This window comes from Zonotrichia leucophrys, chromosome Z, assembly GCF_028769735.1.
Source record: "Zonotrichia leucophrys gambelii isolate GWCS_2022_RI chromosome Z, RI_Zleu_2.0, whole genome shotgun sequence".
NCBI classification, from domain to species: domain Eukaryota; kingdom Metazoa; phylum Chordata; class Aves; order Passeriformes; family Passerellidae; genus Zonotrichia; species Zonotrichia leucophrys.
Window position 1 is genome coordinate 34,474,733 of NC_088200.1, and position 27,592 is coordinate 34,502,324.

The 27,592-nt window shown below is 37.3% G+C and overlaps 1 protein-coding gene across 1 annotated transcript in view; it reads right to left on the reverse strand.

The window, feature by feature from the left end:
* JMY (junction mediating and regulatory protein, p53 cofactor) overlaps positions 1-27,592 on the reverse strand; it is a 62,809-nt gene that overhangs the window by 5,305 nt on the left and 29,912 nt on the right. The window contains exons 3-10 of the mRNA XM_064735547.1: positions 25,538-25,688; positions 23,546-23,715; positions 19,486-19,651; positions 16,011-16,198; positions 8,421-8,507; positions 5,830-5,925; positions 4,049-4,595; positions 2,094-2,404 (exon numbers count right to left, since the gene is read on the reverse strand). Of these exons, the coding sequence (XP_064591617.1) occupies positions 2,097-2,404; positions 4,049-4,595; positions 5,830-5,925; positions 8,421-8,507; positions 16,011-16,198; positions 19,486-19,651; positions 23,546-23,715; positions 25,538-25,688 (1,713 nt within the window). The 3' untranslated portion in view covers positions 2,094-2,096. The remainder of the gene's footprint in view (positions 1-2,093; positions 2,405-4,048; positions 4,596-5,829; positions 5,926-8,420; positions 8,508-16,010; positions 16,199-19,485; positions 19,652-23,545; positions 23,716-25,537; positions 25,689-27,592) is intronic.

Here is a 27,592-nt window from a genome sequence, read left to right on the forward strand (position 1 = left end):
CTATTTTTTGATGAAGTGAATATCCCCAAATTTTCTGAGCTGTTCTTTACAACCATTTTTCAATCGAAACTATTATGTGTTAAATAATCTAATTTTAAAAAAAATCCTAACAGGGTTGTTTTTGTGATAAAACACAACAATGGTAAGAGAAAGCAAGCCTCAGATATGTAAAGAACAAGGAGCACATACTCCTGGCACTGAACTGACACTGAATACTGCTTTAAGGTCTAAATGATTTCACAGGACTTCAGCAGGATGTAGACAGGTAAAAAAGAGACAACAACCAGGGACCACCTGGCAGTGATTTTCAACCTGCATTATGAACTCCTTTTATGGGGCTGCAAATAGCAGAGAAAAACATTTATTTACATTGTGTGGCAATGACCACAGAATATTTCTAAGACACACTTCCAGTGTAAAATGCTTAGGAGGTCAACCAAGTTAATTTTTAAAAAATTAAGTCAGTCTTGGAAAATTTCTTTGTATTTTGCAAAAAAAATGCAAACAAAATCCTAAACAGTCAAACAGATTTACTAAAATCGAAATCAAATCACAAAGTTTAAATTTGATCTGTTATCTAGGAAATGAGATTGCAGTCCAATTGCAGTTGTACTAGGAAAGCCAAGTTAGTTCCAAGACATGTCTTTTCTTATAGCTGCCACTTGATTTCTGAAGAGTTGTGGTAGTGGGAGTTTTCAATACGCAAGGACTGAAAGAAGTTACATGAAAGAAAAATCATTTTTACTTGGAGTTTCAGCAAGAGTTAAGCACATCCCCACTCCTGGAGTTTCAACTCCAAAACTAGCAGTAGATTTGGTATGGAATAGAAGGAGCAAGCTATAATTAAACAGTGTGAAATCATTAGGGTGGCCAATGGCTAGTTTGTGAGGAATTGAACGCAGCATTTATTTTCCTTTTCAAAAAATTAAAATATTAAAATTTGAAAATATCACACCAATGCAACCGATTGAGACAGTACTTCATCATCACATGAACATTCAGCAGATGATGTGCCAAGTCAGAATCAGTTTTTAAACAGCTGTAGCACTTTACCAACAGTCACTCTCCAGCTATGTTAACAACTAACCAGGGTAGAAATGCTGGATTGTGCAAATTCAAAAAGGTTATATTCTTTCTACTGCTAACTGTGTTGCAAGGATTACAAATATTTGTCTTTCATTCTGTTTGAATAGCCCTTCTAAACAGATTTTTAATTTCTTTTCAGACTGTCATGCCTCTGGTTTCTCAGATTTTAGGTTTAGTGGGAACCTTCACTGATAGTCAAGTTCATTCATGTGTAACATGAGAGAGCCACCACAGAGAAGCAACCTATGCTGCTGCTGTAGCCACAAATATCTTTGTGCTACTGATGCAGCAATTATTTTGAAAATTGATCTCTTGCTGATTTTTGGTTTGTTCTGAAATCATTAATTTCATCTGCTGAAGTCTGATATCTGTACTTTCAGGCACTGTAGCTTAGTATTAATGCAAGTTCATGGAATTCAGACAACCAGCAGAGGTATAAATTGTATATTTACTGTTTACAGCCTGAAAATTCAATAAAGTCAGATTTTAGTGACTGAAACCAGGCCATAAGAAATCTCAGGGTAACCCACAAGATTTCAATGTGTTCAGCATTCAAACCTAACTGTCCTTCACTTAGAAGTTACTCAGTCTGAAATAAGACATACCCAATTTTTACAAGGCTAGAAATAATCAGCAAGTAAGTATAAGGTGTGTCCCAGAGTGATTGTGCTGCTTTTTAAACTTATTAGGTAAACTGGGAACTGTCTCTTCAAATTAACTAAATAAAATCGAGCTTTTTTATGAAGTCATCCTGTCAATATTCAACAGAAGTACTGGAACAGTAAAAGGCTAACATACTGTCTAAAAAGAGCTATTCCTTATTATAAACCTTAAATTCTTTGAAAAGTCAGTGATGCTCAATTCATATGTGCATTTTTATCACATTGGATGTCAGACAGTTTAGTCACATTCCTACTAAGTCTCCCAGAATGCACAACCTGAGGCTTAGCTGCTACTGTTATAAAAAACTGTTGTAGAAATATTATCTTTAAACGTAGCTTAATTACAGGTTAGTTTTCCCAGTCTGTGCAAGGCAAACTCTCCTCTTCATCCTCTGACTCAGGAGATGCTTCCTTAATCCTTCGCAATGCTTCATGGATGCTCCTTGTCAGAGGGTCAGTATCAGGCAGAATTGTAAAGGATTCTCTCAAAACATCTTTCTGTACTTTCTTCAGTTTCACCCCTTTCCTGATCTGTGCCAAGATGTTATTGCTATCATCTTCATCAGGAAAAGGAGGGAGACTTCTCTGCTCAACTTTTCTTAAATGAAAGCTGCCACGTTTCAAGGAAGCCAGCACTTCATCCATCGGGGAACTCACTGCAGCAAATCAAAAGACCTTTGTATTATTTTCACAAAATTTTATCAGTTTTAATTTTTATTTCCTCAAGACCAAAAAGTGCCAGCATACTATTAATATGATAGTCCCATACTGCAAGTGTAATGGTAGCTCCAATACTGTTTTAGCTTCTAAATAATCTTCCTTATTACCAGGGCAAAGCTGGTTTATACAGACAGTTGTAATTTTTGTAACCACTTAACTTCCTATCAGGAAGAAAAACTTTCTGAACAATGTGGGTTTTCTGTTTGCAGTCAGGAAAGTCAAATAAACTGCAAGGATTTCAACATAATGAAAGTGTTTACTGCATCACTTTTTTAAACTTTAGAACTCAGGTAATGAATACATGTCTTATGTACTGGACTGTGGGAGCCATTCTTTCCACTTGCATTTTTAAGCTATTTTCACCTACTGCATGACTATTTCCACAAGCCAGCAAGGGAAGCAGCAATACAGTCAATTGCAAGAGCATGCGTTTTGTCACTTCTTTGGGTTTATGTATTTGTTGGCATCTAGTCCCAGCACAGTTATAAAAATTGTCTTCCTTTATAAGTAATGAAAACAAAGAAGTCAGAGATAGTTCTTTATGGCAAATCCTTTCTTTATCCCTAATTTTGAAACTAGTCTTCTGCAAAAAAAAAAACCAGGCTTTTGCTCTTGTAAGAGCCATGAGTGGGAAATAGCTTCACCTCAGAGAATGCATTATAATAAAGCATAATAAGGTTTAAACACTTTGCATACACTAGCACATAATTTGCGCAGCACCTCTCTATCAATACGTATGTATCTCCAGGTTCTTTTTTGTATATTGTACAATATGCTTTGTATATTGTACAATATGCAAAACAGGTTTTGCATTTAGGAATAAGCTTTTTTGCATTTAGGAATACGCTGTTTTGCATTTAGGAATAAGCTTTCTCTGTCCTACTGAAAGCCTAGAAGACAGAAAAAACACAATGAAAAGAGAAATATAAAAGAATACAGTCTTGCACATTTGAAGGAGGGAGGACAGACTGTAATGTCCCTGTCTGTCATAGAGAGACAAATTTCTGAAGCCACTTAAAAACTTGGAACATCTCAGTGTAGAGTGCTGCTGCAGACAGGAACAATATTCTTAAGAGGAATAATTGATTTGAATTTATATTTGTCATATTATGATGCATACAAAACTGTACACACAATAGGTACTTTATAAAAAATTGCAAGATAAAATGTGAGTAAAATAAACAGCAGGACCACATAAAAATTAATGTTATTCTGTTATTAAATAGAACACTGCATCTTCAGGTGAAACACAGAATATTTACAGGGCTAGCAGTAAGTAGACACATAAATATTCTTTTCAACAGCACTTAGGTCCATTTTCTATCTAGTCTAACATGGGATAATGTAGACTCAATTTCACAAGTGTTTTCCCACTGAACAAGTATGCCATGCTTTCGTAAAAGCCCTAGTTGCCAGCATCTTTCAGCTAAAAAGGATTTAACAACTTTCCCATTAATAATAAATTAATCACAGCATACATTTTCCTACAGAATTATTTAAAAAATGAACTGATGTGCACTGCAATGTTTAAATTAATAACAACAAATTTTAAATTAAATATGCAGAAATTAAAACATTACCTCTTCTCCTCTGTAAACCCTCTATATCACCAGTCTTCTTAAGCTTCTTCTTGGCACTGACTAGCTGACTGCTATCAAACAGATGTGCTGGTGGGACACCAGAAGAGTGCTGGACTCCCTTCTCCACACTCTGACGTTTAACAAAGCTGTCACTTTTCTCTAAGGACTTGGTGGCATCTTCCTTGGAGGGCAAAGGTGGAGGTGGAGGTGGAGGAGGCAAAGGGGGTGGAAGCTGTACTCCAGTAGCAGTCTCTGGCTGAAGCTGGTCACTGGTGAGTGGAGAAGTGCTAACACAGGGCAGTTCAGAGGTAACACCATTAGGAGGCAAGGAGACATCTTGAAGTTGTTTTAAGCTTGTGGATTCCTGCACTTGCAAAGGCTGAACTGGTTTTTCCAATTCCACCTCCTCACTCTTCTCTTGGACTTGTATGGTTGCTGGCATAGATTGAGGCTGCTCGACACAGGGCGCTGAGCTGGCTGCACATTTTCTTCTTGCATGAGCCAGCCGCAGTCTGGTTGATTTAAGTATTACTTGCCCAGGGTACCGCTAAAGTGAATAAGGTATGGACAATTATGTAAGCAATTGCAACAGACTATTTTAGATTTTATATACCTGTCATTTCTGACAAACAATATTCATTTTGCTCTGTATGTAAAAGCAAGGCAAATATATCCCCAGCTTTATGCAAAAAATTATTTATAATTTTTTTTCTTATTTAAGCCACGTTTTGATTAGCCTAATCAGTGAAATACATAGTTTAGAATTACGATTTTACTAAGAATCAGATTACACACTCAAAACTGGTTTTTTACTGGAAACTAAAATTCAAAATTTCCTCTTGCTTTCCTCTTCTAAACCTGGTCAATGGCTCCCTCTGCAAGTACAGACCAGGCCTGACTTAATATACTGGCCTTATATGTGAATCAAACTGTTTTAAAAGCTATATCTTGAGAACATTAAAAACTTTTAGCCTTAATTTACTTCTTAAATTTGCTGCCTCATTATCAGTCTTTTCATATTAGTTTCATCCATAGCCTTTTTAAAGCAAAAAATTAAGCTGCTTCCGAAAGACAGGTGTAATATTTTTTGCACAACTGTGGAAGGCCTAAAGCAATAGCCTAAAGCCTTAGTATGTTAAGAGAAAAAGTCAGCTCATGAACAATTGCTGGTTAAAATAAGTAAATTTGCTTCATTTTACAGAAGTTACAAAATTCAAGGCCTTGCAAACAATAAGGACATGAATGTAATTCTGAAATACCACTGAAGAAGACAACTTCCCAGCAGAGAAACTTCTCATACCTTTATTTTTTTAATGTATACAACAAAAAGTCTTCACCAATTAATACAGTCTCTGTTTTCTTTCACTTTCAGCCCTTTCCTTATTCCTTCCCCTTCATTCCACCTTCCATGCACTTTCTGATGCTTCCATTGTAATAAGAAGGGGCAGGTATTCCAGCAATCAGCAGCAGGGGGCCAGGTCAGATGACAATGCTCTTTGTGGGAAGTACTGTTTAGATTATACTTCTCAGGAATATTTGCCAATTGTCTTGTCACAAGGTATAGGTGCAAGAGTAAATAGAACCTTATTATGGCACTGGGAATGCAAGAGCTAGAGGAATCTGTTACCACCAATGCCATATTTTGTTGGGAATTTTCCAAAGACCAGTTAATTATACAATGAAAAAGAATCGCTAATAGGAAAGTGAATGTCATTACTGGAATAAGTGAGAAGTTCTTTAAGAAAGAAAACAGCCAGAAAAGAAAACTATTCTTCTGTTACCTGCTTAAATGTACGAAGTCTGTCCAGGGTTTTCTGTCGTTCCTGACTAACCCAGGAGCTCTTTCTTTCCTCTTCATCCTGCAACTGATCTCGTTTCTGAGAAAATATATGGAAAACATGTAAATATCACATCCAGTGCTTTATTCGGCTTCAATAGGAAAAATACTCTTATTCTAAATGTGAAGAGTTACTTAAAAAGATACTTCTCAAATGAACACAACCTCAAAATTTGGCCTCTGACTTCCCCTTAAAAATAGTATACATTTCCTGGTTTGTTTTGTCAAAGAAAAGCAAAACAGGAAAAAATGTTTCAATCTTGAACAGGAACACTTGGTAGACTTGTTACTTTGAGACAAGAGAAATAGCAAGTGACAGAATGCTATACTTAGAGATGTCCCACTGAATTAAAGTTATATAAATTAGCCAGAGAGCAAAACAGCATCATTTCCCCCTCACTCCAATAACAAAATAACTGTCCAAATCACAAGGTTGTCCATTTAAACAAGCTGTATTAGTATTCTCAAAGTACAAGAATTCACAGAACTCAGCATCACAAAGTTTTGAACCCTACAGCAAGCAAATTAAGTAAATGTTTTCATCCTTACATTTACAACAGTAAATATAACTTTGTATTTACTCCAGCTTTTGTTACTTAATCCAGCTTGATTTTACATAATTGCACTTAAGTAAAGGTTTGATGCTCTTCCTCATACCTGGTACAGTTGTTTTTACTTGTGCAGAGATTTTACCTCATGGAAAACATACCTTTGCGTACATCTCCTTTAACTAATCACTCTTTCTTACAGAATTTCAGCAAGAGTTACTGCACCTTTGAAACAAACACTCACTCCTCAGTCAAATTTATTGGAAATGGAAGCTAATTACCAGAAGGTGAAATTCACTGCAGGCAAGTTCAGAAGCTATCAGGAAAAGTGATGTAACAGCTGACCACAAAGCAAAAACCCTGAGCAAAACCAGCAGCTTTAATACTTAAAATGACTCACAGCATTTAATATTACTTTTGAAAGCTTATCTTCATAATCAAAAATTCTGATCACTTTTGTGAACCTTTTACACTCATTCAGTCACCACAAAAGCAGTGTCTGCCTGCCATTTTCATAAGTCAGTTAGTGGCTGGTGTCCTTCACAAAAAGCCAACTCCTGTGATTTGGAAGGAAGGAAGTATAGATGCATTAGGGAGAGAAAGATGAGAACATGTCTGAAAAACAGTAAGGACAGAAAACAGAAAGACGTGAAGAGAAGGAAAAGCATGAGGTAAAAGAAAATAAGAACAGTGGCCAAAGAAGTTAGAACAGAAACATAAAGAAAGGAAGAAAAGTAGTTCTATCCCTGTACCTAAATGTTACGTATGCATTCAGATCAAACTTTTCCTGAAGGAGTCTCAAAATCAAGGGTGTTTTTTGGTTTTTTGTTTTGGCTGACTTGTGTATTTGGTTTTGTTTCACTTTTAAGTAAAATGGTGAAATTGCAATTCTTAATTGGTTTCAAATTTGGACTCCCTCTTTTCAAAATGCTTAATGAAATCCAGTAATTTAAAACCTATTTTACTGTAACGCTAGAATTTTTCAGTCACATTTTTACCAGAAAAACCCCACACAAACATAAAAAATTAGCCAAGGTTCTTCATATCATTCAAGCAAGCAACACCATAATATTAAGCTCTGCAGTACTTGAGAGACAATTAAGTCCTTTGGCTTTGTCAAGTCTTATTTGTAAGACTGATAAATGGCCTACAGTCCACACAGTAACTTCCTCTGCCTTATTATAAGAACTGATGAAAAAAAAAATTTTTTTTCAATTCCTTAAAGAATATACCAATACATACTGACTTTGACAAGTAGCCTTTCCACAAAATAAATTATGCAGCTGACTTCCTGGACAAAAATATCAATGTTAAAAATGTATAAGGATGAAATAGAATCACTTTCACTAATCTAATTGAAGCCTGAATTAAAGTGACTTGGATTTCAATGCATCTTTGTCAGTGATCTTTATCAAATATTGATACTATATCAGCTCCCAAGACCTAGTCCAAAATTTGAATATTCCTTAAGATAAGCCTATTAGGTACAGCATAAGAGTCCAGCTGGTCTATTCTCTGCAACAAGACTATAAAAAAATCATGGAGCATCCATCTGGAACTACAAGTTTACACAACATAATTCCAGTAATTGCTTTAGTAGAGGGAAGAAAAGTAGTAACCAAGCTTATTAAGATTCAAGAATAAATACGTGTGATTTCCTTGCTCCTATCAGCATAGCGAACATGGCATTCAGAGATGCTCAGAATCATTTATGTACACATGATGATAAACATAACAAAACACTCAGAATGTCAATCTAGCATAAAGAACTGTTCTACTTGCTTGGTTCCCATGTCTTCCTAACACACCTATATACTCCTCCTTGCCAGCATAATATGACACAGAAATTGTGCATGGTGCAAAGATCAGGGATACACAGCATCTTCTGGAAGAGCTATCACTCTGAATGCTCCCCTAATTAATGTATAATGAGGAATGCAAGCTATTAATGACAGGCTAAGCTCAACAGCAGAAAACTCAAACTTACCAGCTGAACAGTATGGTGCATTTTGTACTCCTTCTCGCTCTGGTGACGCTGCTGGATCTTCTCATTGTGCTTTGCAATACAGATCTCCTGCAGGGACACAAACCACAACCTATAAAGCATGCAATTTAAATACAGATTTACATTATGTCATATTTAGCAAATGGCAGGTAGAAAAATAGAAACTGCAAAGCCTATTTCATATAGGCTCATTTAACTTACAATGAACTGTAACTAAAAAAAAAAAAGTCAGACGACCCCAAATCTATTATTTTTAACTATCAAAAGAGTAGATCCAAGTGACAGCTGCTTGGAAAGTCTGTTCTACAGGACCAATATAAGAATAGCAAAAGTCACCAATCTGTCAACACTTCATAAAGACCTTGTTTAACCCCACGTATTTGCACCCATGGAAAATAACTAACTCTTGAATGTACCACATATTTTTGCTTATGCAAATAAACAGTTTCCCATTTACAGATGTCAAATCATCTTTTCCATGTACTCTCTGAAAGCACAGGCTAGAATCAAGTTGTTACAATTCAGTGTGTTCATTTATTCCACTAAGCTCACATCTCTAACACCTGGTATAAAACAAGAATTTGTTGCAAATAAGAATATGTTAAAAACAAACAAGCAAAAAACTAGGTCATGTTACAACGGCTGACAAAGAGGATAACAGCCAAACTTCAAGTAGACAGACAACTTCATTGGATGATACTGAGGGCCAGGAAACTGGACAGCATGAGCAACAGAATTAGACCTGGTACAAGCACCATGCAGAACTAGAACAAAGTCAGACGTACAGTCATAAACAAATCTCACAGTTGTGCAAGAAGGTGCAATGTTAGCAGTTTGAAGTGTGACTCCAGATAGAGCATGGAGCTGATGGGGTTCTCAAGTATCATTTAGTATGACTTTCTGGGTAGGTTCAGAAAAGAGCTTTGCCATTAAAAGCATTGCTTGAGGGAGCTGATGAAGTAAAGCACAAAAATAAGGAGGGAAAGGACTAAAGAAACCTCACTATCTTAGATGTTTAAAAATGCAGAAAAAGTTGTTCTGCAAGTTGTCTATGGACATGCTTTGATCACATGAAAAAAGGAACCAGTGTTCCCGTATAGGAAAGCAAAATGATCAATATTGCTGCTGTATATAGGTAACTGACTAAAGCAAAAATTTCTGCGCAAATACTGGCCCCACTTTTATCAGAGGTATATCACAGAATGGCTTAGGTGGGAAGACATCTTGAAGCTCATCTAGTGCCAACCTCCCTGTCACAGACAGGGAACTTCCACTTAACCAGGCTACTCGGGGCCCCATCCAACCCAGCCTTGAATATTCCCAGGGATGGGGCATCCACAACTTCCTGGGACAACTTGTGCCAGCAGCTCACCACCCCCAGGGTAAAGAAATTTCTAACAGCTATTCAAATCTCTCCTTGTTTAAAACTGTTCCCTCCTGTCCATGTAAAATATCTGTCCATGTCAAAAGGCACTCTCCCTCTTTCTTATAAGCTCCCTTTATGTTCTGAAAGGCTTTACTGAGGTCTCCCCAGAGCCTTCTCTTCTCCAGGCTGAACAACCCCAGCCTGTCACTACAGGAGAGGTGCTCCAACCCTCTGATCATCTTTGTGGACGTACTCTGGACTTGCTCTAACAGGTCCACACATATATACAGCCAAACATATCTGGGTTTTGTATTTCTTTCTGGAGGTTCTATCCCCCTGGTGAAAAGAGTTAATCCTGTAACAGTCAATCAATTTAATTTGTAGCTGAAAAAGTACAAAATATTTCATCTCTGCATTTCAAAAACACAGCAAGCTACATAATACTAACAGAAAATCTGAACAACTTTCTATAATGTGCCTAACTAGTTTACAGTTTATTCTTCATTTAGGCTGCAAATATTATAAAATAACGAGAAAATGTAAATTAAGCATGGTTTGGGTTTTTTGACATATACTCAGGGGGCACAATTTTATGTAATGTAACATTTATGACTAAATGCAATAATGAAAGATATTTTAATTATATAAAGAGGACACACCTGACCAAAACGTATTTAGTGCTGAGTTTGTTTTAAAAAACAACCTACTTCAACGTAATTAGGTCTCTTTGACATGAAATAATAAAAACAATTAGGAGGGGCTGAAAACATGTTGCAGGACAGGGTCAGAAATCTGAATAATCTTAATTAATTACTGAAATGGTCTAAGAAAAAAAGAAAAGGTTGCAGTTTCTGAGGGACAAATGCAGGGTTCTACTTGTAGACAAGACTAAGGGACGTCAAATAAAGGATGAAATTAAAAACACCCAAATGGCAGCTGTAAGAAAACTAACTGGATGATTACAGCAGATGACAAGTTCAATATATACCAGTGAACTCTGGCAAAAAACACCAAAAGAACAAAACCAAACATAATAATTGGGTGTATGAGTAGGTCTATTGCACGTGCAAGGCAGTCCTTACTTCCAAGCACTAGGAAGCAGACACATCATAGAATCATCAAGTTTGGAAAAGACCTTTAAGATCATTCAGTCCAACTGTCCACCCAGCACTGCCATTGTTACCACTAAACCATCATCCAGCACCAAATCCAGACACTTCTCAAACACCTTCAGGGATGATTTTACCACCTCCTTGTGAAATTATGTCGAGTGAGAGCAACACCTCAAGAAATATGTTGATCAACTGTATGGGACTGGGAAAGCAACAAGATAATACTCAATCTTTCTTTAATCAGTTGACTGATTTCACAGTTGTACTTCTATTGTTTCAAGTTCTATTCTTTCAAGTTGTACTTCTATTAAAGAGACAAAAAAGGGAGAGCTGAGGAACCATTTCAACCTTTGTCACTGCATGAACTACAATGTGTAAGACTAGTAACATGGAATATATGTAAAAGAGATCTGCATTAGTATTATATCTAACTAGTTCCAGTTAGCCCTGCATTCAGCTTAACTATCCCAATTAAAAGGCTAGCTTTTCATGTGCAGAAACCATATTTTACTATAAGCATTCAGTGTAGTTACGGCCTTATGCTGCTGTTGTTGTAATAGAAGTTAGTAACAGAACACCAATAAGCCTTTCCCACCTGTCACTGCATCTTCGTAACACCTATTTTGGCACAGGCTGTGCTTTAAAATGTGGCTTTCTAAAGATGTCCTATTAAATGAGCACAAAAGCACGTGAGGAAGTTTCCTAGATGAAAGCACACATTATGAACACACCCCAAACAGCTTCACCAACCAGTAGCTGCTTGTTCCATATGATTATCTAATTAATACTAATGTGCAGCCAGCAGGGGGTAGACTGGCATAACAATAGTAATTTCCTGCATGAAAAATCTACAGCTAACTCTCTAGAAGTAAGGGACAAAATGGTTAAACTGCTATTAAAAATTTATTTTTTAATAACTCACTGTCATCAACACAAAAGAATGTTAGGAAATGATTGTTCAACAAATGCAAAGAGATTTGTATTAAAAAGAGAATGAAGAGTTTATACTCGTGGTAGTACAGTGGAAAAATATCAAACCCTGTAAAATTGTGAATTTTTAAAATGCCATTTCAGGTATTCAAGAGTCATGACTGAATTATGTTTGTAATAAGCCTTTAACGAAAGTTTCTACATAAAAGCTTGATACGATTATTTGACAACATCACTGAAAAACTAATACATCATCTGCAAAATCAGGGAGGGAATATCTGAAAAACAAAGTAGAGACTTCAGTCACTGACGCTTATATTTAAATTAGAAATAATTTTACTCGACAAAGAGTAATTTATTCCCTTTCACTGTGTTATCTCCTCAACAGAAAAATTTTCAAATACCTGGATGATGAAATTACCTTTCTTCCAAAAAATAAAACTGATGGCAGAGAAAAATTTCCTATTGTTTCCTTAATCCTGATATCTGCTGCTAGAAAGGAGACATTCTCCTAAGGGCATTTTCAGTTGCCAAAATCTTGATAATGAGAAAAGACTGTAATTTCTAAACATATTGCAAGACTGTCCTATACACCACTTAGAGCATAGCTTACCTTTTGTTTTCATCTACAGAACTGACAAGCTTAAAAAAAAACTCACAACCAAAAAGAAGGAAAAACCCCACCAATCTGCCACCAAAATCTCACCAACCCAATCCAAAACAGAACACCAGTTTAAAAGCCTGTTTTAAGATACTTTGCTGAAACACGCAAAGTCAGGAATACAATCTGAAAAGCAATAAGCACACTCTCATCTCAGTTCAACAATAAATATTTCTTAGTTGAGACAGACACAGATTTACCACACAGTATGTACTTTCCATATTCACCCTCAGAAAGTCACTTTTCTCCACATAGCATTCAGTCATCACTGCCCTCATTCTCACCATCTACAGTCTGCTTTTGTATCCCATCTGTATCTCAGTTCTGCATACTTAACCTCCCAATACTTCAGAGCAAGAACACTTTTTTTACCCACAAATACAAGTACACACATCAGGCGCCTTAAATAACATTCATGAATGTTTTACAGTATCACTAGAAAGCCATTGAAAATGCGAAGATTGCTTAAAAAATGAGACAAGTCTATGAGCTCTGATTTCCAGGTAATTGCCAGAAAGCTTAGAAGGACTCTGTGTTATCCAGCAGTGAGAAGCCAAAAAATGGCCATATTCTTTTCTGCCCAACAAGTGCTACACAATGGCACACAACAGATTATGCCCTTTCTTTTTGCTCAAATAAAGGTAATTTATTTTCTCCTGTAAGTTTAAGCACACATTGCTCTACTGTGTGATTTTTCTTAGAGGCTAAGTATCTCCCTACAGCACTCAACTGCAGAGCATACTGTGCTGGGCAATGACATAAGTATGAAAGCTGGAACTAGTTCTGAGAGCAGTATGATGCCCAAATTCGACATGGAGACATTACCTCAGGTCCTGAAAGCAGTATAGCCACAGCTATCCCAGAACAATGTTGACAAGATGTAAGTGTACCAGTCCTGCATGCAGATGCAGAAAAGCAACACTACCACACACAGCTCTGCATCTCGTCACAGTGCACAACCAGGCATGCTGATACTCCTGCTACAGTCAAAGCCAACTCCTTCAGCTTAAAAAGGTATTCTATCATAGCACAACACTGAAACAAATGAGCCCCTGAAGGTGATTAGTTCATTATACAGATACATGGGCATGCTAAAAAAATCTCTACTCCTGCTTCAGAGTTTCTTCTTGACCTGTGAACTCCAGTAAGTTAAGCAGAGAATAGCAAACAGGTTATCACTTTTAAACAGGTTTGTCTACTTTGTAAGGTGCCAGCAATGTCTTCACATATCCAGGAGAAAATATCTTATTATACTAGAGCCTGTGTACATTAGCGTAACACGACAGGTAAATTCTCTTAAAATACTAACAACATTCTTGATACCTTTTCTCTTTACAAACTCATGTAAAACAAACACAATGACAAAGCAAGCTACTTCACATAATCGGCTAACAGGAGACCTCTCTTCTAATACTTCATTTGCATTCTTCTCCATATTGGGTTAACTAGAAACCAGGCAGTGGTTGACAAAATACAAAAAATAAAATACATAAAATTATATATAAACAGCTTTTCATTTGCTCTGTTATGCTTCAGATTTAGATACATGTCATGGTTTGAGAGGAAGTGAGTTTTTTGGGATGCTGTGGTCAAACCAATAGGTGCTCAGATTTGAATATTGGCACCTGGTGTGGCCACGGATACGCCTCTGAGAATACGGGGTTAAAAGCAGAGAACTCCCAGGAAAACCTCTCTTGGGTTCCGGTGGGAAAGAGCTCAGACCTCCCCCCTGCCCAGCTGCTGTGGCTGGGCAGGGGAGGGGAAGCCATGAGGCCGGGTGAGCATAGCCTGGGCCCTGAGGATGGAAGAGTGGAGGAGCACCAAGAGGCATCGGGCAGCCACCTTCTCCTCACTCCGCCCCCAGGAGAGGGGGGGAGAGAGAAAGCCCGGTGCCACCTTGAAATCTGATAGCAGGACCGGCGAAAAGGAGAAGGGGGGTGCCCGGTAGCCGTGGGAGTTCTGGACAGGCAGAGCCTGAAACTTTTAACCCTTTTCTTGGATGGCGGAAACCTTGCAAAGGCTGATCCTCCTGCAGTTGAATGAGTAGAGAAGAATACTAGGTGGCAGGAGATGATGGAGTGGCCTTAACTGGACTTTTCTTGTATAACCATGGACAGAACCATGTTTCCTGTGACACAGAGACTACATCCAGGGGGAGGCAATGGCTGAGAGGCAACAGAGTTCAGTACTGAGAACCCTCGGCCCCAGGGAGTGAAATTTGTGGGGGGACAGGTGTCCCAAAAGCGAGAGACTGTGCTCTTTTTGGAACTGGACAAAGCATCCTTCAAAGGAAAACCCTAGAAGCAGCTCTGGTCCATGTGCAGTGGTGAGAGCACTGGACATGGACGGAAGAGGTCACGATGGCAGATGTTCTCCAGGTGGTGCCATGAGTGACATGGGAACAAGAAGGACTCCTCTTCATGAACTGAGAATTGATTATCTGAAGGGTGTTGATGGACTGAGAGTTGGTGATCTGAGGCGTGGCAACTGAATGAGAGTCCAAGGTTTTGTCTTACTGTGACACATTGGGAACTTGCTTGGGGGAAGGAGGAATGTTTGGAAGGTTTTCATCCTGAGTTTTGTGTGTTTCTTTTATATATTGTAGGTTAATAAAGTTTTTTTTTCCTTCTATTCCTAAGCTGGAGCCTGCTTTGCTCTATTCCTGGTCCCATCTCACAGTAGACACCCGGGAGAAGGTATTTTCATGGGGCCACTGTCATTGTGCCAGTGTCAAACCATGACAATACAGAAATAGATATATTAGTTATGAAGGAAAGGCAAAACCTGAATGGTTTACTGTCAATCTGCTAGAACTCTTTATATGAAGGAGTCATTTTCACATAAAGGGCATGACTGCAAACACACAACCAAACCGACCAATCACTCTAAACCAGAATGAGTCCTGTCAACTGACATTTCTGCATAGTTTTACAGCACATAGTGTGGGGTGGAACTGATTTTCTAACAATTATTACAATGGTCTCCCAAAACTTTGACCTAAATAGCACACCCAGAATTATAAATTAAGAATACAGACCGCATTTCATATAGATCTGCCAAACACAGAGTATCAACAACACATGACATAAGTTTAAAAGGATGGTAAGAGAATGAAAATAGAATTCACTAGTGAGAAACACACTTGAAATTTCTTTCTGGCAAACATATACAAAACTATGCCGATACTTTTACTGTCCCTAAAAACATTCATTCTAGCATGGACTTCCTGCATGAAAGTATTCTGATTATTTAATAAACTTATTTCTATTTGTTGACTTCAAAGTAATTGAAGGTTCCTTTACAGCTACAAGAAAGGTAAACAGAATCTTAAATGTATCGATATAATAATACATGCTATTTTATTTTGTATTCTGCAAAACAACTTTTAGCAAACATTGAATGTAATCCACAAGAGTTCTGGAAAACTTGTATCTGCAAGGAAACCTTTTGAAGTTTTATTAAATTTGCTAATTATGTAAAAAAAAAAGGCAATTAAACAGTACCTTCTTATTTCTGAGGTAGGCTTTCTTGGCTGAAATACGTCCACGCCTTGCTTCCAGCTGGCGGATTTTTTGTTGTAACTTTTGCAGCTCCTCTTTTTGCAAGTGTACAGATGTTGCCATATCCTCTTTTTCAAGCATGGCTTCCATACTTTCGTAAGTGTCATAATACACCACTTCATCTCTCTTCTCTGTTTTAAAGATGTCAGCAAAAAAAAAAAAAAATTAAAAAATCAAATCAATGGTTTGCATTTGATTAACATTTTGTATTCCTCAACAACAACCTTCCCACTGACTTGCAAGATATGATGCAGAAGAATGCCACAGCCCTTTCAGAGGACTACTACCAAAAATCAATAGGTCAGAGGAAAAGCATTACACAGCAAGGCACTGTGCAGCTTTAAGGTCTTTATGAAAAACAGAAATTAATACCAGTGAAGCTCAGCCTGCTATTCAGGCAAGCTCAGAGTATTAAAACACAAATGCAATTTTAAACGTACAGCTATAATGTGCAGCCTAATTTGAACACAATGCCCATGCATGTCTTTGGGTCTCACAAGGGACCCAAGGTGTGTAGCAATTTTTTCCAGTCTTCACCATGAAGTTCAGGATAGACAAGACTATCTGAAGTCCTCAGTATGAGATTCTTCTGTTACAACCAACTTGTAATTTCATGTAAGGGACTCACACAACAGGACACCAAAACCCTCTCACAGGTTTTTGATGTCCCAGTCACCACTTCTGGGAGGGAGGGCAATTTCAAGGCAATCCTTCAAAGCATTATAGGCCTGAAAAGGAGGTAATTACTAATAGTTTTATCAACACTCATGATTTTTAGCTTCCTGAGTGAAATATTTGGAATAACACTGAGCTCATCTTTAAATGCTGCCTTCTCATCTGTTGCCAAGAAGGAAAGTGTGGTGAATATAAATCCTTGAAGATGTTGGGATGAAGAAGCAGCGAAGACCTCTTGTTCTTATTCCACTGGCATACAAAGTAGGATATATTTGTCATACAGCAAGAAGGAAATGCATTACTGCTGTATGAAACGGGCAGATGCAGCTGGCATGTCTGTCAAGTGTCTATTCCACAGCAATATCAAACCTTTTTTTCAACTACTTTCAGGAGGACTGTAATTTCTCCTACTTCAGCTACTTGATTATTTGGGGAAAGGCACAGGATTTTCCTCAGTACACAGTCCATTTTAAAAGCTGTTGTCATGAAGCTGTCACTTCATGTAATTTGTGTGTACAGTCTCTGCTGCAACCAGAATTCCGACTGCCATGCTGATTTCAGCTCAGCAGAAGCCATGGCAGGACCAGACAATAAAGCACAGCAAGATATTCACCTTAAAAGAAAAGCTAGTAAAATATACCAAACAGTCCCTTTACTTCAGCACTCAGCTTAAAAAATAAAAACCCTGTAAAGCTTCACCAATATGTAACTGGAACTGCCTTTGAGATACCACTGAGTAAGAAGAAGACTCATGTCTGATAATTATATTTCATCATGCAGTTATAAAATGGGAGAATTTACACCTGAATTTTGCTTTACAAGACTTTAATGCAAAGTTAAAACCAGAAATATAGAAGTTCACTCATCACAAAACCATTTTGACAAGAATGTACTCATACTTCATATGAGTAACAGAAATTGTAAATTCTACCTAACAAACTCATATTTTTTCAATTTCAATGCAGGTATTTGCTTAATGACTAGTGCTGCTCATAATATGAAAATCTATTATCAAAGATGTATCTATTACAAAGATGTTCCTCTAGGTCACAGCCAACTGCAGTCAATTCAAACCATGCTCTCAGAACATTAGTCGAGAATTCTCTGAATTATCTCTGCAGAACCACTACAGTCAGAGACTAGAGAGAAGCAACAGCATCTACTCAGCTTACACACATGAAATTTCAAATCATACAGATGTGCAAAATCAAAGTCTCTTACTTGACTATCAGCACACTTCAAAAATAAAGTTTAACAGTCCATGCTTTTCTTTTGATGTCATAGGAAACAACACATATTGAAAGACCACTAAATGTTTTAGATGGTTGAATTCAGATTTGGTATTGAATAGTCTGAAACATATGTAGTCACTTGCACATCACATTATTTTTCACATTAATTGTTCTATCTACCTAAGGAAAGCCTGAGAAGGTAATTTCACGTGTTGAACAATTCCCAGACACTTAGGAACTGTATTTTTCATCTTCTGTCCTATGGGATAGTTTTGGATTTATTATTAAGCAGTATCTTACAAATTTAAACTAGCAAAGGAAGCCATTCTGGAATGGTGAACTGTTTTGTTGCCATGCGGGAAGGAATAGGGTGATGGTTTAGGTGTCTGAGGGTTTTATTTTGGATTAGGTGGTGGGTTGAGGTCTTTTCTGAGATTTCTGGAGAAAACATGAATAACAAATTATATTGCCCTGTGACATTTTTACAGCTTAGTCTCTGACAGCCCAGATGTTTTACTATTACTACACCAAAGACAAAGGATTTTGATACACATCTTCTCTATCTCCTGTTCAGGGGATTTCTTTCAGTTCATAAATAAGCAGACATCTTCAGTACCAAAACTACATGTCTGATTTCCCAGTCCAAAATCTATCTACCTCAAAAGCACTAATTCTCTACCCAGTCAAAGCTGCCACATTTCTGTAACTCATTTACAAAATTTCCAACCCTTATGTTCCAAGCATACAGTTATAGTTGTTTCCATCAGAAGCCATAAAGGTGGAGATAATTGTTACAGTGAGACAAATCTGTGATACCTTTGTTTTCTCCCTTTCCAGTGGCAACTCAAAATACAATCCAGCTTCAAACTTCTCTTCGGAGAATTTTCTATCCATAGCAAAATTTTTTATTCAACCTCTACACTCTTAAAAACAGCAAAACAAGGCTTGCTTAAATACAAACATTAAAAATGAAAAGGTCTAAAGGATAGAACTGGATTGAAAAATGCTGTATGATTTACATGTACTCTTTCCACAGTTTCTAAGTACATGAGATGTAGTAGGATAGTTCTGGAAGCATAAGGTTTTCATTGCTGCTCTGAATCTGAGATAACAATATGAGCTTCAAGTGTAGCAAAAGGAATCCCATTTGCAGATATAGCTTTTGAAAACTCGTCACTTTCAAAAAATGAGCAATATCAATGCATATTGCATATTTTCAGACAAGTCCAGTAATTAAGGCATCTCCTCCTCCCTCATCTTAGTTCTTCAAACATACATAGTTTGCACATCTTATATGCAAATTTCCAAATACAGGCAATGAGAACCATACCAGAACTTCTTTATGTGTATGTATATGCCTTATAAACAGGTGTAAATTTTAATTTCACAGTACTTTTGCAGCTCTTCACATGGCAAAGAATCTGTTCTCATTTCACTCCCACGGGCTCCCCTGGACTCCTAGGAAGAAAATTATCTTTCACAGATTTGTATTAATTGAAATAATGAAGCACCTGACATCAATCTTCTGATGCTTTCAAGCTGTGCTGTCAGTAGCAGCTCTTCACATTTCAAGATCTCGAACTGCACTTCATATAACTGAAGCTGTAGATCATAGTAATCAGCTTCTAAGTGGTCCAAATGGGCTAATGCTTCTGTACCACCTTTCAGGCTCTGCATCTAAATAAAAAGAGAAAACAACAAACAAACAAAAACCATACAACTCCAGGATAATTATGAGAACAAAACCACAGATTTTATTATTACATCTAGATACTGTCTGATACAGTAAATGCAACATGTTAAAATTGAACACAGCAAGTCCTTAAGATATGTCCTGACCAGACACACACTTTAAGATGCCTTTAATAACTGACTTTTTTCTACATGGCAATGAAATAAAGCCATTGAATTACATTTTGTAACTGCAATTTGCAAATTTTCAATTTGCATTGAATTACACTTTGCAACTGTCAAGTGTCAAGTCATACAGTGCATAGTGTGAAACACTCCACACACATTCTTTTACTCTACCACTTGATTCCCTGAAGATACTTTATTAAATTAGAATTCTACTATCTTCAATCCCAAGTCTGGAAGTAGGCATCTAGAAAGCTACAGTTTAAACCCATATAAGGAGAAATGTGAAAGGAGGAAACCTGTAAAAGGAGGAAAAAATGTGAAAGGATGTGCAAACAGGGATAAATACATGCACTGATCATCCTGTAATGACAATTTAGTTGTTCTGTTCTTTCTGGAGTCCTTCACAGGAGAATAAATAACACAGATTAAAATACTTATATATATTTCAGTACTCATTTGTATTATATGTTTGAATAGAAAAGTAACACACAACCTAAGTGAACTGCAACCATTCTCTTTCATTCAGTCAAACAAGATTTATCTGCTCAATACAGTCAGCCATTCAGACCTTATGTAAGAAATACCAGCATGTATCTGTCTGATCTAGGACCTTAGCATCTGACAATTGCACCTTTGCCCTACAAAGAGCATACACTACAGATGATGTTAGTTACCTGCTCTGTTTTAGGGGTACCCCGCCACTTTATTCAGTTTCAGGTGCAAAAGAAATGGGAAATCAGTACTGCTGTATGATTCATGGGCAGATATCCTAGCTACATAATGGCTCCCCATGAAAAAGTAAAACAAAGACCTTGAATTTCAACAATTTATGTTAAAACTTCATGTAAGATACTCATAATGTGTGATAATTCAAAACAAATTATCACTTTTGGACATATTTCCATATATGCTGTTAAAAATTTCTTTTCTTAATTGAGAGCAATTCTTATAAGTTTTTACCTAATCTGTACTACTAATTTTCTGCATCCTTGGTAGCTCTCAGGTTGATCAACATCGTGAAAGAAACACAAAGAAATTTAACATGGGAACAGTAGGGGCAGCATTCTGCAGCTGTGCTGGTTTTGGCTGGACTAGAGCTAATTTTCTTCTCAGTGTCTGTTTTAGTGCTGTGTTTTGGGTTTGTGCTGAACACAGGGTTAATAATACAGAGATGGTTTTGTTATTGCTGAGCAGGGCTTGCATAGAGCCAAGGTCTTATATGCTTTTTGTATGGTCACTCTAGCAGGAAAGATGGAAGTGCATTGGAGGTTGGGAAGAGACACAACCAGAACAGGTGACCCCAGCTGACCAAAGGGATATTCCAGACCATGTGACATCACACCCAGTATATAAAGTGGGGGGAAGAAAGAGGAAGGGAGGGACGTTAGGAGTTAGTGGAGTTTCATATTCCCAAGTCAGCTACCTGTGACGGGGCCTTGAACTCCTGGAGGTGGCTGAATGCTTGTCTGCCCCTGGGAAGACATGAATCCTCATTTTGCTTTGCTCACATGTTTGGCTTTAGCTTTCCCTATTAAACTGTCTTTACTTCAATGAGTTTTCTAGCTTTCAACCCTTCTGATCCCACTTGTGAGGGAGCAAGTGAGCAGCCACATGGCTCTTGGTTGCTGGCTGGGGTTAAAACACCACACTGGTGGAACAAAAACTCTAAATTGGGGAGATCCAAGTTCAATTTCCTGTAATGTCACAACTTTCTGCACTAAGGAAAGAAAATAATTTAATCTCCACAGTATTTGTTGTTGCCTCTATACCAATCAGAGTGGCTGCGTTCATTGAACCATAGAGCAGCTTGGATTGGAAGGAATTTGAAGTGTCATCAAGTTCTAATCCTTCCACAGGGCAGGGACGCCTTATACTAGACCAGGTTGCTCAGAGCTCCATCCAACCTGGCCTTGAACACTTCTCAGGATGTTGATCCACAATGTCTCTGGGCAACCTGTTCCAGTGTTGCTTCTTCAAAGTTCAAAGAATTTCTTCTGAAAATTTTCACCCACCTTCAGTTTAAAGCTATTTCCCCTTCTTTTACTACAATATGCCCTTGCACAAAATTTCTTCTCCAAGACTGCATGTTCAAATATCCATAGACCATAGATCCATAGAACACAAACACTTTCCTCAAGTGAAGTCATATCACGTCTTTGCTCTGAATTGTCGTTTTTCTCAGCTAACATCCAGATGTATTAATTTCTTGAGCATTTTAGTATCTTCAAACAAATATCCTGTTTTTATCTTCTAGAATATAGTCGCTAAATGATTTGCCAGGAGGTATTTCAGTTCTACAAACATTATCTTTATAAGACTGTCACCATTCTTTGCAAAGATGGGATTCCCAGTCAAGTTTTTCACATTCAACTCTTTATACTTAAACCTTTTACATTCTCAGAAGACATGGTGTGTATCAGAGCAGAACCTGGTTAGTGCTATCTCCCTGTCACTATACTCAGACTGAGAGCTCTCTATACCTTGTAATACACCATCCCAAAGCACCATGGCCATTAGATATTCCTTATTTCTCTGTCCCCAAAAGCCCCAAACTCATAGCTCACTTTCATCCTGATGTATACTACAAGGAATCCTTTCTTTTCCTGTGCAGTGCCTAATACTTGAGCATATCAGATCAAACACTCACTCATTTACCAGACTGAGATCTCATTCTACGAAAATGCACAGGTCTCAACAGGGAAAAAAATAAATGTGCCACAAAAAGAAGATGCACAGTTACTCTAAGTGAAAATATTCAATATATTTCCAATTAGTTGTGCTGGATTGACTCATCAACTCTTGACTAAGAATGACAACAGCCTGATAAACTCAGGTTTTCAGACAACTCTTGGATTTCCAAATCTAAAGAGCATTGAAATGCGGTAAACCTATTTTTGTTCTCTGGGTCTTGCATGTACTCTCTCTTCCCTGGAGATCAAGCTGTCTTCTACAGAAGCTCCCAAAATAGACACGTAGTCTATCAGCCTTACAAATCTAACAGCCTATGCAGTGCTAAAGTCGTGAGCTCTCTGGATAACCTTTTCATAACAGCACCATCAGTTTAGTCAAATTTTGCTGAAACGTTTGAAAAGTTCCCCTAAAACAATCATCTAATTGCTAGAACACACACTAACATTAGTATGACAGAAAGTTCTTTGCATCAAACATCCATATGGTAGCAAAGTTTAAAAGAGAATTTGAAACACTGTTACTTTTGAGACATCATAAAATCCAATAAATGTGGATTTTTTTCCTGCTAAGGCATTTAAGCACAGTTTCATGCATGAACTCTTTCCTCAGGAAAACTGTAACTAGTACAGCCCCCTCTGGAAGATTACCTTAGTAATTAAGGTAAGCAGAGGAAGAGTGCAACACAACCATCCAGCTACCCATATATTTACCAGTGGTTAGACACCTTCCATCTGGAATGTCAGAGCTATTCTGAAAAAGTGGTCATGTCTCAGAGCTTAACTGTAGATTACACAGCAGCCAATTTCTGTCCTATCCTTTATCTTCATTTTACTCATCCCAGTGGATGGCTGTAAACATTTACAGTAAAAACTGTCTTTCTGGTTGACTAACCAGGAAAAGGTAAGCAGAAAACATATGTAAGTGGCACAAAACTCACCACACCTACATTGCAACATCATTTGTCTAACATCGCTTCTTTCTGTGCGCTTTAATTTTCTACTTGCTGGCATGAAAACTTACCTCCTCTTTCAGCGCATGCTTCTTCTGCTCCAAACAGATTTCTTTAGCACGCATCAACTGCAAAGTCTCCTTAGAAACCGCATACTGAAGCTTTTCCATACGTTCCACTGCTGCTGCCCATGCTGCCTTACCAAATTTTTTCTGGTCTGCTCGCATTCGATCGTACACAGCTACAGAAAGGAAAAAAAAAGAGGCAGGCATCTTACTAGTCTACTCTTCAAACACTAGTGATCCCGCTGCAAAGAAAATGCACACATTTGTACTTCATAAAAATCTCATTAATACAACTATTTGGTCTTGAACAGGATCCCAAATTTTCCCCACTTCTATAACCACCAATTATCAGCTACTAAAGTCTCCAGCTTACCTTAATAACATTTATAGTACAGTCATAAATTAAAGTCAATCTGAAGACTGAAAAAAATACTACTTAAAACAAATATTTCAGCTTAACTTCAAGTGCAATTCTGTAAGAACACTGCATGACATTAAAACAACACCTATCTTTTAACTCAAAATGCAGAAGTCCCTTGCATGATTCGAATTTATTATTCTTGGGCCCCAGATAACATCTAGGCGGACACATACAAGATTTTCACCACTGTTAATATACAGGTCATGTGACACTGTACTTAGCATTGCAAAGCAAAAGCCACAAAAGTAATTGAATCAAAGGGGTGGCATTAAGTCTCCGCATGCTATTACATGCTGTTCTTAGGTAATAAGAAGCACCTTTACATTTTCATGTGTTTTTCCTCTGCCGTCTGTTAACATTTGGATATGTAAGACTACCCTGCGATCAGCAGGAGGCCAAGAAAAACTCCAAACACAAAAAACAGGTAAGCAACCTGTATTTTAAAGATCTTCACTGTAATCAGCCTTCAGGCATGTCACTTTCCACTGGTTTTGTCCCAAATCCTGACTGCTGTACATAAAAAAATCAGGTGAACAAAAACAACAAGTAAATTTTTATAAATATGCATTGTCAGCTAGTAGTGTATCTTACTGGCTGCCTATGTCATACTAGAAAAGGAGCAAAGCTGATTAGTACATTTAGAATTTCCTCTAATTAAATTTATTCCAACATGCTCTAACCTATTAAGTCATCCAGTCAGAGTAAGGTGAAATTTCGCATTAACTTGGGTGGTCACTGAACAGAGTAAATTTGCAGTGCCCTGCATCTCTTGAGTCAGATGTAGCAGTCATGTACAGAGATGACAAGAGACCTACCAGTCAAAAAAGGATTTCTCCTGTGGATCTTGCACAATCACTATCACCAAGGCAAAGAAAGAAACAGGGACCTGCAGTTAGGCAGGGGAGGACACCAGGACAAACTCTGTCAGTGAACTAGAAAAAGGTCTGTTTGCCCTATTAAACTGGTTATTTAAGTTAAAATGGTACAAGGATGAGAGCATGGGTGTACACACCAAGTCATCTGACCTTGTTTTACTGTACCACTTTTCAGTGAAACCATCACACTCTTCAAACACAGAAAAGCCAAGGCTGTATCTATGAAGGCTTCTGAACAACAGAGCAGCTTTCATTGGGTAGTTAAACTGAGGTGCTGCTTAATGCTTAGTTATGAAAAAAATTACTGAAAGGCAAGGAAGACTAGAAAAGGAAATCAACTGGGAGACAATTAACATTTACTATGAGGGTCTGCCATATCCAATACAGAAAACAGAATGAACCAGGGACTCTATGCTCCTAAATCCTTTGCAAATACAGAGTACCACTAATACAATTACATTGAGAAAGTGGCTGTAAAACTTCTACCTAAAATTTCTATTCTGTTCACTGCTGATGATGTTCTGAAAAGGTTTACAAGTGAAAGATTCAAACAGACACAGAAGAAAAAACAAATAGGAATGATAACTGCATTTTCCTCACGAAGAATTGATGAAAAAAATAACTCATGGTACAACATAGGCATAATAAACATTAAATAATTTAATTTTTTATGTGATGGATAGGATGACAGGAAATAACTACCTTTTTGTGTTTTAGCTGTTATTTCAAAATATTTAACTGTAAGATCTTGAATAGAAAGCACAGCCATGTGAGCTTTTTTCTGCCAATCAGCATCTTCTTTTTGCAGACTCTCAATTCTTCTGGGTCCCAGGTAGTCATTCTCTATTGAGATCTGTAAATAAATCAGCCCATAATTAAAAATACAATTAATTGCAGCTGTTCTGTCAACAGCAAACAGTTTCAGGGCTAAGAATGAAAATGCAACAAAATGGAGATAAAACCACCAGCCACAACTTTTACTCAACAGTAAAAATCTCTCTGGAAGCACTCCCTCCTCTTGAAAAAGTACATCCATCTTTCATAATTACTGTTCTTACTGGACACATAAAACCCCCACCTATAAGCTTGATTTGTCAGCATCTTTTTATTATGTATCTTATTACCTGTAGATTACATGCTTCATGTTTCATCCAGGCTTTCTTCCAGCCTGGACTATTTTATTCTGAAGTAAATAAATGCTCTTTGATCAGAATGAAGCTGGCAACCATGGTTGTCCTGGGGTTGTGCTAAGCAAGGATCAATATTTTACAACTTTTTCTTTGTTATAGATGACTTTAAAAAGTATATTTTCCTAGTGCCTGGGAGCTCAAACATCCTTTCATTGCCAAGATCAAGGCAATTTTATTCTGAGATTCAGTATCTGAAGCCAATAAAAGACTTGGAGTTTGTTTTAGAATTAATAAATACACAGCTTTCTCTCCCAAACCTGAGAATTTCTACACACCACTCACACTACCACAACAGACTACATATCTTGTATCTTAATTAAAAATTTAAGCCTGCTCATGCAATACCAAAGTATTAATTATTAATATTTTTCATATCTATCAGTCAAAAAGACACCTTAATAGTACAGGCAAAACTGACCAAAACCAAAAGTGCTTTGTATATCCCTGAATATTTCAACCTGAAGTTCTAGTGCCTCAAGTATTAATCTTGATTTCACAGAGCTTCAATTTGGTCTAAATAGCCATTCCACTCAAATTGTGAGTGAAAGGTTTTTAAGTGACTGTTCAGGACCTACTTCTGCATACCCACTTGTCTGTGTCTCTCAGACGGATGACTTTCACAAGTAAAACAAAACAGATGCCTTCTAAATACTTGTTCATTTCTTGAAAAACACTTAGACATTAATAAGGTATTTGAATTTACGTATTTTTTTTCCCCAAACTCTCAGAAAGGTAACAGATGAACCATAATGTGGACAAGTGCTAAGTGAATAACACAAGATACATTGTAACATGTCATTCTACGGAGCACGTATGCACCATGTTAGAGGTTTCCAAATAAATATTGAACTGTAGACATATATATACACACACACACACACACATATATCAGTGAATTACTCACTGGTGAAATTAATGCTTTCCATTTACACAGAACTCTGAAACAGCTAATTCATTTGTGAAGCTGGATAAAAAGCAACACAGTTAAAAGTCATCCTTTTCTGCTCCTTGTTAGAGATGAGGTAACTTGACACTGAACAGAAAAAGGATCACTGATAATGTGAATAACATTCTTATTAGGCATGAGTTCTAGGGGAATAAGCCTCAAAGTAACATTTTTTCATAAAGTTTTGTCTGCCAAATATTATTCACACATGGTGCAAGCTAAAGAGTTTTAGGATTGCATAATATAATTGTATCTTTGTTCCCTAGAGCAAGTATTTACAAATAACAAAAAAGGGAAGCATCTTTTCATTACCCACAATTCCAAGTATGTCATCCATATATCATAATTAGCACTAAAGGCACTCATAAAGCAACACACAGAAAACCCAAGAAGTTGTGGCTTTATTCAACTGCATGAAGAAGAATAGATCAACAACTTGCCTTTAGGCTGCAGGAACAGTAGTATGCTTAAAAGAAGTGTGAAAGGAGCCCCCAAAAGATAAAATGGATAGAAACTTTTCCCTAATGTTACTTGATCTGCCTTCATGCTTGCCCACCTACACATCTAGCCAGATAGTCAAAGTCTTAGAACAGTTCTTAAATATCTTGCAGTAGAATCAAA